Source organism: Scardinius erythrophthalmus, assembly GCF_964197995.2.
Source record: "Scardinius erythrophthalmus genome assembly, chromosome: 21".
Taxonomy (NCBI): Eukaryota; Metazoa; Chordata; class Actinopteri; order Cypriniformes; family Leuciscidae; genus Scardinius; species Scardinius erythrophthalmus.
The window spans coordinates 2,081,223-2,094,873 of NC_138241.1; the positions used below are offsets into that span (position 1 = coordinate 2,081,223).

Consider the following 13,651-nt stretch of genomic DNA (forward strand, 5'->3'; position numbering starts at 1 on the left):
CTCGGAGAGTGCGGTGGCGGCGTGCAGAGAGGTGGCGGTCTCCGTTGCTGAGCGGGGCGCGGCACGAGCCGCAAAAACGAGGCGTTTTTACAAAAACGCCTCGTGCTCTTTTAGAGTACACACAGAAACAGTAATAATGTAAAGGATATGTCGCCGGATAGCGTAGCAGGCACGGATGGCTGAAGGCGGCGAAGACGGCCGGCTTCCTCAGGCGCTGTCCTAAGCTTGCTGGTCGCTGGTTTCAACGGCGGCGGCTCTCAAGATCCAGCGATGCGAAGAGCGTCGCTGAAGACAAGAAAATCAGAATTTTAGCCTGTGAGCGCTGAATATATACACGCTGGCCACGCCCATTCTGACGGTTAGAAGGGTGTGGAGGGCGCGAAGCGCCCTCATTGGTTGCCGCGTTCAGAGCGCTCACCGATAGGCTTAAGCAGTTGCAGCCGAGCAGCCAATGAGCACGCTTATTTAGCCTGCCTAGGTCTGTCGGCTGTTGCACTGCGTTGACAATGAATACAAAATTAAGGATAATTTTTTGGCTTCAGATCTCGAAGAAAGAAGACTTTCCCGATGCGTAAGCTACTTACGCAATACGAGAGAACCTCTCGTAAGAGAACAGGCTTTGCTTGGAAAGCCAATATGCGAGGGGGAGGAGTAGTTTACACATTAGATTTCAATGTCCCACCCACTCTGCATAATGACTCTGCATAATTAGCCATTCATTCAGGTGTGACACTGACTGAGCCACAATACAAGGACAAAATATGTATTTAGAAGTAGGCTTATATTGACCATTTAAGATTTCGCTTACATCTCTCTTGTAAATATGTTTTGCTATTTTATTAAAAATGTTACAATTACAAGAATAATTAAAATTTCAACAATATTTCAAGTGTACTCTTTCTTTGTAAAAAAGAAAAAGAAAAAAGATTATAGGCCTACATTTTATCATATGTATTCATTAGTTTGAATATAGACAATTGCTAAACAAAAGCTTATTTGATGTGGCAGTATATTCTACAGTAGCCTAAAAACTGTACCCAAATCTAGTCAACAAGTGACTGACTGTAACGTTGTTTTTATGAAATATTAGGGCATATACATGCTAATTTGCAGTTTAATAAGTTGCTTATACAAATACATTTTATTTCATTTTATTTCAACATATTCCAGTCGATTTTTACTCATCTCAGTAGGCTATAGCAAAGCAGTTTATTCTTTCACACACAGACGCGCGATTCATATTTAGGCTAAACAGTCTTTACAAATATGTCCCCTTCATTCATCTCACAGAAAGGCGAGTCATATTGTAGAAATGCGCTTCATCTTTTTGCGGTTTACATAGGCCTACACTAACGTTATTCCATAACGTTATTCCACACGTGAGAAAAGAAAACAGCCTACCTCTTTCCTCAGCGGAATCTGCTCCTCATATCAGGATATATTGCTCCTCATATCAGCAACATCTTTTCTCCATAAGGAAAGCTAAATTATGCCTCACTCGATCGCGACGCGCTTTGTTTACAGCTGATGTGGGCGTTTCACAGGTGTGAAATGGTTCTCAGAATTTGCGTTTGAATAGCACGCGCTCTCCGGGGAGTGGTCACATTACTGTGAATTAGCTCGTAATGAGCTCGACTGGAGTCGCTCTCTTTTTATACAGGTTACAGAAGCTGAGAATATTTGTTTTTTATATAAATGACTTCATTTAAAAGATGCAATCTCAAGCTTTATGCCCGTGGGTCTGTTTGCCTGTTTGACTGAATTTTCGCGGAGTTATAGATCATTTTCGAACGCGTTTCAAATGGGAGTTTACTGACAGAGAGAAGGCAGAAATCGCATCATGTTAATTTTTCTTTATTTGTCAAAAAGCAAAACACTTTATTTTTATTATGAGTATACAGAAAAAAAATAGAAACTGAACAGGATCGATTGATGTATTACACGAAAATGAAAGATCAAAATTAACAGAGCATTTAGTGTTTATTTTCATTGCAAAAAAAAAAAAACGAGCAAAACGCGCGGGCGCGTTTCTGGTCCCCAGAGGGTTAAAACACAGAAGAACAACAAATTAGGAACAAGAAAACAGGAACAACACTCAGACCGAAACTCTGGATTTCCATTTCACTTATAATTAGCAGCACAATTAACTTTTTGTCGTGCAAAGCATAGGCTACAAAATAAATTATGTTATTGAAATATTGTACAGTGGTCATATGCTACATTAATGAACGCTTAAAAAACAAAATGCAAAATCAAAATTAAATAGCTCCGTAACGGATTGCGAAAAGTGCGCAAGTCTAATATGAGAAGTGAGAAGTCTAATATCTTTCACCATAGACCATGTTCAAATTTCAATGTTTCTGGCCAGAAATGCCAACATATTCACTTTCTCTGGTTTTAATAGGCTGCGGATTGTAACTACACTACCCACTGTGCTGAAGACCTGATCTGATGGATTACTGGTAGCACATATGCACAGATATTTCCGTGCTAATCTTGCCATGAACGGAAACCTTTTTACGTTCGTTTTCAACCAAGTCAGTGGGTCCTCTTCCCCATCAATGGCCATTTCCTGCAGGTACATGGTCATTTCTGACTCGACCTTTTGCTCATTAGTGAGCGCCGTGGCTGCTCTTTTTCCAAGAAGGCTGCCCAAAGACCACTTTTATTTCTTAGGCACGGTGGCGGTGGCGGCGCCGGCATCTGGTTCCTCTTCTCCAGCATGTGAGGGACCTGGTGTTGGACTTGGCAGCGACAGAGCAATCTCTATCACAATCTCTTCCATCATTTCAGATTTTGTGGAATGAAGTTCGGGAAGTTTCATATGGTCCCCTCGGTACCTGGAGCCAAACAGTGTTGCTTTACGCATCATTCTCTGGATGGTGTCATCACCATGTCTGCCTTCCATCTGCTCCAGGATGACACGCTTCAGGTCAGCTGTCAGTTTGGAATCATCATCTGACTCCTCCAGCACACCTTCTAAATGGGCCAACGTGGGCAGCAGTGAGGACACCGTTACGTAGTTTTCTCCTGAGAGAATGTCTGTGAAGTCTGCTACTGGCTTTTTTAGTTTTTTAGTTTTTAAGTAGAAAAAAGAGATATAGTAAAATAAAAAGTGCTTACCGTTTTCACTACTGGGTTTTAGTTTTAAAACGCATAACTTTTAAAATGGTTACGCCTGGCGTCCACAGTACTCCGGAGTTTTCAATCCTTGAAAAAAAAGACTTTTGGAAACACTTCAGACCCCGTTTTAGTTTAAAAACTCCAGGGTTGCTTTTGAAGACGAAGGTGTGGCTGCCAACATTCACTCCCTGGTTGGGTCTTCTGGATCACTGTGTATCCTTCCCTGATTCTTCAAGCCCCTATCACATGACCATTACGGTACCAGAACATGACAATAACAAACCAGCCTCGACGACCATGTAAAGAATAACATGGAGACGAAACTGCAAGCTTTGCCGACTTTATTGTTCTTTTTTTACTTTTTAAAACGCTGTGAAATCGAAAACGCACTAGTGTGGACATAGCCTTTATATATTCTAGGCCTATATAAATGTGCGAGTTGCTATGGTGCCATAAACAGCCCATAGTTAGATTAATTAAATGTATGACTTGTTAGAAGTAATTCTTCCTATTATTATTACAAAAAAAGTGTATTGTGTGCATATTACTCTTGCCCACATTTTTACGCCAAATTCTTGCCCACTATAATGCTCATCCTCGAGTTGCTTAGTTCTTAGTATAAAACTGTGTCTCGTGTTTAATTCATGCATTGTCTCAATCACATCCTCAAGCATTATGATGACTCAGTCTTAGTTTACTCCTGGCCAAATGCTTTGCTGACTGTGCTCTTGTTTTCCTTTAAGGTCTGGCACACCTCATGATGGGCGACCAAGGTAGGGCCTCTGTTTCTTTTCCACATTTGTCTACCTTAGTCCTGTCCTGTCTTTTCCCCTCAGTACCTTCAGCTACTTAATGAATTAATTGGAGGGGTGGTCACGGGAGTTCTTCATGATTTGGTCATAAAAATGTTGACAGATTGTTGTTGTGTGCCAGTAGCAAACATGGGTTTCATTTTAGATGAACAAAAATATGCCAACAATCATTAGCTGAAACAGGCATGTTTCTTTTCCATAAGGGGCAAATATCTTTTGAGGTTGGAATATTCATAGAAATAGCTATACACTATAGAGTGCAACAGTAAAAACGCCATTCATGTTCTCCATAGGAAAATTAATTTTTAACTATAACTTGTTATAAACCTTTAAAGACAGCCATACTGAGAGCTACGAGGATGTTAATCAATAGAATTTGCTTGTGTTGAAGCTGTAAGCCTGCATTATTTCAACTTAGTTTTAAAATAATTGTTTAACAGTGGAATTCATTGAAAAACTACATTGCCCATGATGCTGTACAGAAAATTCCAGCAATTAGCTACGTTCACACTGTCTGTTTTTAGGATTGACAACTGCATTTACTGACAGGTGTGAGTCTCAATGTCCTGTTCACACAGCAACTTACAGCAGCGTCTCGAATACTGTCTGTATGAACGTGCAATGGGAGTCAAGCCCGTATTTGTAACATTTGTGTTTCGTTTTGTTTAGTTTCAATGTGTTTAAGTTTGGTTTTCCATATTTCCGTTTGCCTGTGTTCCTAGTTAGTCTCCATAGTTGTTAATTTATTTTACGCACCTGTTCTGTTATATGTTGATTACTCACCCGTGTATTTTAGCCCTCAGTTCCCAGTCAGTCAGTCACGTTCGTCGTTACGTCAGACTGACGTCATGGGGTCTCGCCTGGGAGCCCAATCACCTCCGAAGTGGTAACGGAACGAGCCAATTAATATATTGTCCAGTGAGATTAGCATGCCGAGTCACACCCACCCGGACATACGGGTACTGGCATTACTCACTTCATTCATATTTTGCTTCGGAGCCGAGCGGTTGTGACAGCGATCGCTCATTCCATTCACCTTCTAAAGAAGAGTAAATTTCTACAAAGAACAAAGAGCAATTTTAATTACTATCAGGAGAAACATTCCGAAAACAGCAATTTTAATTGCTATTTTGCCAGCAGCTCGTTGTGGGATCTCTCTTCCGGTAAGAAGGCGCATTCCAGCGGTGTCTGCATCCAGCTTGCTGTGCACACAGTGCAGCATTCGTCCCTTGGTGTTTCAGCTAAAAGAGCAAGCGCGAGCGGTCAGCGTCTTTTTCAAGCTGTCTTTCTGTTCGTGTGTTTCTGGATGCGGTCGTCTCCTGACTTCATCTGACGGCCATGATCGCTGTCTCTCATGCTTGGGCAAACAGCATGCTGAGAGAGCATTCGGGGATGGTGCTTGTTCTCGCTGCAAGAGCATGTCCATGTTGGCATTGCGGTCGTGACCCGCAATCTCCTCCTCTGCGTGCCATTTATATCCCGGACGAGCTCAGTCGGAGACTCCATCCCTATAAGGTCCAGCTGATTTGGAGCCGATTCAGGGACACACAGGTAGACCTGTTGTCCACTGCCAGTTGTTCTATTCCCTGACCGACGGGACCCTCGGCACGGATACAGTGGCACACAGCAGGCCTCTGGGCCTACACAAATATGCGTTTCCCCCAGTGAGCCTTTTCGCACAGACACTGTGCAAGGTCATGGAGGACGAGGAGCAGGTCTTGTTAGTTGCGTCGTACTGGCCCAACCAGACCTGGTTCTCAGAACTGATGCGCCTCATGACAGGCCCTCCCTGGCCCATTCCTCTGAGGAAGGACCTGATTTCTCAGGGACGGGGCACCATATGGCACCTGCGTACAGACCTCTGGAACCTCCATGTGTGGTCTCTGGACGGCATGCAGAGGACTTTAGTGATCTACCTCCAGTGGCAGTTGGACACTTTCACTTCAGCTAGAGCCCCCTCTATGAGGCGCGCTTATGCTTTGAAGTGGAAACCTATAATAATACTAAGAGTAATACCGGTCCTGTTCATACCTGTATGTCCGGGTGGGTGTGACTCGTCATGCAAATCTTACTTGCCAATGTTCATTGGCTCGTTCTGTTACTACTTGGAGGTGATTGGGCTCCCAGGCGAGACCCCATGACGTCAGTCTGACGTAACGTCACTGTTCCCTCCGTCAGGGAACGGGGGTTACATTAGTAACTTAGACGTTTCCTTAAATACTCCTGGAACCAGCGCTGCTGGAAAATTGGATGGGCACTTATGCACTTATACATTATTTTGACACTGGAAAAGACCAATCTTTTATTCAGTTCATTTACTTTTCATATTCTTTTGAGTATTTGTGTCCGATTCAACATTCTCTGTTTAGCTGTGAACACGACTGTGAACAGTAAGTGCATCATTACATCATTACACGATCTGTTAATGTTTGTAGGCTCTTTACTAACATTATTTAACAACAAAATAGTATTTAATAGGGTCTGTAAGAGCCATATGTTATTTGTTTCTTATGTAGAGGTGGAAAAAATAATTGTGTGTTGGTTAAGCATAACAATAAGTAAATAATTTAATATGTATTATATTTCATATTGAAGATGATGTAGTTTCTGGCAGTGACCGTTCGTTTTTTGTGTGATGCAATATTGGAGCAATACAGTTTTTTGACTGTGTAATATTTTTTCCAGTTAATTTTGTTATTAAACTTTACCTAAAATAAGTTACTGGACTACAGGATGTTATTCAAGTTCAAATCACACTCACACATGAAGAAGAAGCAAGATGAGAATTTAGCTGGATTGTTATCACAGGGGCTTTTGCTGGACATCTGTTTTCTTTAGCATTTGAATATGCTTTGTAAGCTGTGTATGTCATATGTTTGCATTGTTTTTATGTTTTTGTTTTTATTTTTCTCTTTTATATTTTCTGTACAGCACTTTGGTTCCACTTGTGGTGTTGAAAGTGCTCTATAAATAAAGTTGAGTTGAGTTGACATTGTTGTAAAGTCAACATTTATGTGCATAAGAAAGAATATATTTTCCAGAAATCTTTGAAAAAAAATTCTCAATCCAACTCCAATTTAATGTCAGGAGGTTTTGCACAAACAAAACACAAAACATTTAAAACACACCTTGCTATCTTGGCCACTCTTAACAAGCAGTTCAGTGAGGAGCTTCCGTTTATTCTTCATAGAGAAATTTATTTTTTTGCAATAACATATTAAAGGTAGAACTATCCTTGTTCTCAAAGGCTGTTAAAAGATAACGTGTCTGTATAGCAGCCATTAGAAAGTCTGATTTAAATTTTGTAAAAATTAGTACAATACCCACAATCCTAATTATCGTTACCAAGGACATGGGAATGACTGCAAACACACAGCACTGTGGTAAGAGCACCTTCTTTGAGTGGCGGACTTCACCTAAAGATCCAAATGTATCATGTATTGGGTGCAACACATGCTTCCTATTGTTTAAAAACAGTTCAGTAACCTAACGTGGAAGCTAAGATTGATGCTATGCTTTATATTTTCTAAAATGTCTCATTAGTGTACTGTTGTGTGCTTGTGTAATGGATGATGGATGAGAATCATGATACACTGGAAAAAGTGTTATGAAATCAGGAAATGTAGGCAAAGCAAATTTTTAATGTTGCTTGGTGTCAGAGCCAATAGCCTAATGGGCAGCGCTCCAACAGGTAACGTGATTGTGCTTTGGGTCATTCGAAGTTCCGAGTTCAAGAAGACCCGAGTTTGAGTCCCGGCTCTCGGACCATTTCCCAAGACTCTCTCTCCCACTTAGCTTCCTGTCTACTCTATACTATCCTATCAGAATAAAGGCAAAAGCACCAAAAATATTTTTGGATTTTTAAAGAATGTTGCCTTGCAAAGTTCCAAAGTTTAAAACAGCATTATGTTGAAGTTGTAGGATTGATTTAGTTTGAAACAGGGTTGTACAACAACAGGCTTTGTCATTTATGAATGTTATTCCTTTTCTTTGTTGGAAAAAAAAAACAGGTCAGAGATCCTATGAATGAATCCATCTGTAAAAGGTTCAAAGATAGCAATGACGAAGAAGTTGGGGTGGCGAGTTATCCAAGTTTTTTATGAACACAAAATAAACACTCTAGGACACTGCCTACTCTTGTACATCAAAAAATTAACAGTCCAACAGTGCAGCACAGGTCTCTTTCTCTCTCCTGTCCCAGGTGTGTGGGCTGCTTAAATCTGTCTCTCCACCAATCACTAGGAATAGAGACAGGTTTTAAAATGGGTGTTAGCCATCATTCACTTGACCTCATCCCCGCTCGTCTCCGCACTCATTCACCCACTGCAGACTTAGCATAATTACCCCTCGCCACATACCCCCACTGCCCCACTGTTCCTCATTTCTAGAGAGAAAGTTGGCTACAGCCATCTGCACCCCCAGCCCGTGGACTGTAAAGCTAAATACCAACGGCTGATCTGCGCGTTGGCATCTTTCGTGCAGTGGAGCCACTGGAGGGCTGTGTGGTCCGAACAGAGAGTGAATTCCCGTCCCAGGAGGTAATAACGGAGGGTGAGGATGGCCCAACGAATGGCCAAACACCTCATTTAAATGGTATCTAGTCTCTCTGTTTGAGAGCTTTTGGCTTAGATACAGCACTGGCTGCTCCTCTCCTCCGACCACCTGGGACAGGACTGCACCCAGCCCCCTGTCCAATAGGTCTATCTGTAACAAAATGGGGAGATCAAAGTTAGGAGAGTGTAAGACCGGCCTGCCGCACAAGGCAGCCTTTACTTTGGTTAGGGCCTGTTGGCATAGCTCCGTCCACTAGACTAGATCTGGTGCTTCCTTTTTAGTGAGATCAATCAGCAGGCTGACAAGCTCCGAATAGTTAGTAATAAACCTCCTATAATACCCCGTCGGCCCCAGCAACTGTCTCACTTCCTTTTTGGTTTTGGGACTAAAGCAGGCTGCAATCGGCCCATGTGCCAAGTGAAAACCCCAGATTCATTATCTCCACACGCCCAATTGCACACTTCCGCGGGTTCGCCTTGAGGCTAGCCACCCTCAGCGAACTCAGGACAGCACATAGATGTTTCAGGATACGCGGCATACACACTATGTGGCTGGAGGATTTTGTCCATAAGACGCTGAAAGGTAGCGGGAGCCCTGAAAAACCCGAACGGAAGAGTAATAAATTTGGTGTAATCCGAATGGCATAGTGAATCCTGTTTGTCTTTGGATAATGGTGATAAGGGTATCTGCCAATATCCTTTTGTTAAATCCGGTGTCGAAAAAAAGCAAGCCGAACCTACCTGATCAAGCAGCTCATCAACCTAGGGCATTTGATAAGCTTAAAATTTCGACACAGCATTCACTCGTCTATAATCAACACAAAAACGGACAGACACATCCGTTTTGGGTACCAAAACTATCTGGCTCGCCCTGTAACTATGCGATTCTTCTATTACGCCCAACTCTAGCATGGCCTTTAAATCATCCTGTACTACTTTTTTCTTGTGTTCAGGTAAATGATAGGGAAGGCTGTGCGCTATTTCCCCGAGGATTGTTTCGATATGGTGCTGTATGAGGTCCGTGCGACTGGGCAGGTGTGAAAACACATCTGCAAAATCTGCTTGCAACTTGGCTAAATCAGTGAGCTGCAGCGGCGAGAGGTGTCTCCCCCCAGGACCAGAGCGAGTAGATTAATTTTGACAGCTGCTTCTGGTCCGAGATCTTCCTCTGCCAAAACGGTCGCTGCTAACTTAACAGATGTCACCTCATTCCAGCATTTTAAAAGATTGAGATGATAAATTTGACATGAATTGCCCCTGTCCGTTCGTCTTACCTCATAATCGAGATCCCCAACTCGCCGTGTAACCACAAAATAACCTTGGCACTTTGCGAGTAATTTAGAACTAGTCAAGTCAAGTCAAGTCATCTTCATTTATATAGCGCTTTTAACAATGTAGATTGTTTCAAAGCAGCTTTACAGAGATAAGCGTATAATTTAAGGTAACAGAGATTGTTTTGGCTTTATAGCAGAGTTAAGTTATTTCCATCTAAAGTTAGTTTTAATTGATTTGCTTCTGTCGCAATGATCATTTGTTATTAAATTAGGGGCCGCTAAGACGACACCATTCTCTCTACACAGACTTTAAACGCGAACCTGTGAGAAACGCTGATGGCGTTCACATGCGCATTTAGAATGGGTTCTATAGTTATGTGCGTTTGAATATACGCAGGTTTTGAATTCCCTACAAGCCAAGCCTAAACAAAATACTTGTCTTTCCTTATAAATTTTGATAAGGAATTATATTTTATTTGTTGCTTTGGGGTAGGACCGCGAGACGAATTTTCCCGACAACGCCTTATCTGTATAGTGGTAGAGGGATCCTCCATTGGGAGAGACTAGTTGGCACTTCAGCACTGCGTTGTCATCGGTCCAGGCGAAGGTCCTTCATCAGATCTGGATACGGCCTGGATCCAGCAGGCTGCAGGAAAACCTCGGGATAAACACAGACACTAAAAACTAGACGTTGGTAGCAATACTAGCACTTTATCTCCCGGTGCAAATTTACGCTTTCGCATACCCCTATTGTGCAGCTTTCTTTGTCTGTCCTGTGCCTGAGGCAAATTCTCCATAGAGAGCTGCCCCAATGTATTGAGTTAAGCTTGGAGGTCCATGACATACTGAATTTAACTTCGGCTGTGTGAAGGCATTCACGACATGCCGCACACAACCGGCTGACTTTTTTTGAATACCCAGCCAAAAAAATCGGACCGTGAGACGTGTCTTTGCTTCCCCGAAGTGGCCTGCCATGGGACTACAATGAGCCGCCTGGAAAGGTATTTCCAACGACTTTTTGGCACTAATGACTGGGTTGTATCTTCCTTTGACTGGTTGTCTTGGGCCACCACGTACAACCTGTCTTTTATAATAGGAAAATGGGGATAGGAGAGCGGCTGATCCCGGTCATACGCATTTATGAGTGTTTCATCACAAGACTGCTCAAGAGGAAAGTCATCTACTCATCGTCGGCATTAGCTCTACCCTTGTTCTCATATACACTGAGTCGGTCTGTGACGGTCCCGGAACAGCTTCCCCAGCCTGAACCACGGCATCACCCGTCCCTAGCCCTGTCCTCCAAGAGGCATCTGCACACAAATTTCTCAATAATTGTGCTGGCCAATGCTCAATTGCTGACCAAATGCTGGCCAATCTGTACCCAAAATTAGTGGACGCCTAAGGTGGGGAGGTGGGGTCGCCTAAGGTTCTCCCCTTAATTAAATATTGACAGTTACTAAAGGATAATCCACCACATCCCTGTGTACACACCTCACCTTAACCTTGCGGCTCATATCCAGTGCCCTCTGTTGCATCAGGCTTTGATGAAAGGTGGTTTGGGTACAGATCGGGGGCAGTCCACAGGGAGTCGGGGACCCGGATCAATGTTTCCACTTCTATCACTAGACACTTGTCCTGGAAATGACACGGGTCTCCGCAGACTGGCCCAGGCCTTCCCGCCGCCCTAGCAGCAGAAGAATGGCAAAGAGACTGGCGGAGAGTAGGAAAAGGTGGAGATGAAGCATCGGCTACGACGCCACGCCCCGTGTCCTAGATCAAACTGGTAACGGAGGTGGGGCAAGAGAGAGAAGGAGAGGATAGAGAGAGAGAGAGAGAGATTAACAAGGGGCTTGCCGACCCCGGGGCACACCACCAGATGATCCTCAGCCAGCTGGATGGCCTGATCCAGCGACACCGGGCAGGGCGTTCCTCAAGGTAGCCGAGCTCCAGTACCACCTGAGTCTGGGCCATCTGCCACTTTCAGTAAGCGTCCCAGAGCTGTTTGGCCATCAGGAATGGTGGGCCGCTGTCACCTAGCCAGGTGAGTGGCCGATGCGTTGAAGAATGGCCCGCTTCAGATCATCATAAGCCAGGAGGTTCTCCACAGGCATCTGTTGTGCTGCCACCTGTGCTTCCCCGGACAGCAGCGGGATCAGGCACACCCAGCCACATGCCTCCACTGGTACACAAATGCCTCTGGGTTGTCTGGCGGACCCATTTTCATCAGCGGGACGGGGGCGACGGTGGGGGCTGTGTCCAGGGCGTGCTGACTTCTTTGTCCCTGGTTTTGGAACCAGTGTAAAAGGTTCAAAGATAGCAATGATGAAGAAGTCAGGGCGGCGAGTTATCCAAGTCTTTTATTAACTCAAAATCAAGCGAAAATAAACTCAGTCAGGCACTCTGCCTTGTACATAAAAAATGAAAAGTCTAACAATGTAGCTCAGGTCTCTCTCTCCCATCCCAGGTGCTTGGTTTGCTTTTAGCTGTCTCTCCGCTAATCACTAGGATAGAGACAGGTGTTAAGAAAGGTGTTAGCCATCATTCACTTGACCTCCATATCACCGCTCATCTCCACACTTTTCAGGTTTTTAACTCATCATTTTCATCTTTGTTTTCAGGAATAGAAGAAGAATATGTGGCGACATTCAAAGGTTCAGAATACTTCTGCTACGACCTTTCTCTGAACCCGATCCATGGCAGCAGTGAAGAAATCACACTGTCGTTCAAAACACTTCAGATAAATGGACTGTTACTTCAAACAGGAAAATCCGCTGACTATGTCAACCTGGCGCTGATAAACGGGGCGGTGTCTCTCGTCATAAATTTGGGTTCCGGGACGTTTGAAGCTCTGGTGGAGCTGGCCAATGGGAAATTTAATGACAATGAATGGCATGATGTGAAAGTAACACGTAATTTGCGTCAGGTAATAGAGCTACAGGAGCTTCGAAGGAGCCAAACAGACCAATGATTCAGTTAAGATCTCGTAACACAAAGTGACATTACTATAGAAATAATTCCTATAAGAGTTAGTTGACATGTAGATGCAAAGTTACTTATTATTAGTTGAATGTAGTGTCAAATTAAAGTGTCATTTCATATCAATTATTTTGTTTGATTTTATGCAGCTACTAATATGCTTTGTAAAACTAACGTCGATCATGGAATATGTCATTCTACTAAACGTTTCTTTAATGTTTAACAAACAAATTTTTGAGTATCATTTGTTATTTTATTCACAGTTTTTTATTTTCTTTCCCCTCTTATTCCACAAAGCACTCGGGCATTGGATATGCTATGGTAAAGAAACTACATTGTCATGTAGATATTATTTAAATTGTTTGTTTTTTTGGGTGTGCTGTGTGTTTTCTTTATTTGTAAACATCCTTTTAACTGGTTGGTACTTTTTTCCATTTTCGATTTTTCTATTCAATCTTCTTCATTTAGTCTTTTCTCCTATTTCCTTGTCTAGTTCACTTTCAAGGTGCCACCATTAGAAGGATCACCCTTTACACAGCAGTTTGAAACATGTCCTGACTGCCACAGTCAGCTCTATTCCCTCCCATTCTGCATGGTCTGCATTGAAAATGCTGTGCTGATAAAGTCACCCATAATCTATTTGTCTTTGATTTACTATTTTTTTACTCTAGCCCCTCCATGTGCCACATTTTTTAAACGTTTAGTTGTCATATTTTGATATATGCTCTGTATACACGTAAAATCCACACAATATCTGACTATAATTAATGTGAATGGACAAAAAGGAAAACTGCATGAGATTTTGATTTCTTGACTAAATTGTGGCACTGCTAAAAATAGAGTGCATTTTTTAGTGTTAACCCTGTTGCATGGTTTTCTTTTAATTTACTTACAATTAAATATCCTAACAAGA

General features: G+C 42.8%; 1 protein-coding gene across 1 annotated transcript in view; it reads left to right on the forward strand.

The window, feature by feature from the left end:
* Nucleotides 1-3,976, forward strand: part of LOC308681666 (neurexin-1b-like) — a gene marked incomplete at both ends in the record, with an annotated part of 28,170 nt that extends 24,194 nt beyond the window's left edge. The window contains one exon of the mRNA XM_081350747.1: nucleotides 3,867-3,976. Coding sequence (XP_081206873.1) covers nucleotides 3,867-3,976 — 110 coding nt within the window. The remainder of the gene's footprint in view (nucleotides 1-3,866) is intronic.
* Between the last annotated feature and the right edge of the window lie 9,675 nt (nucleotides 3,977-13,651).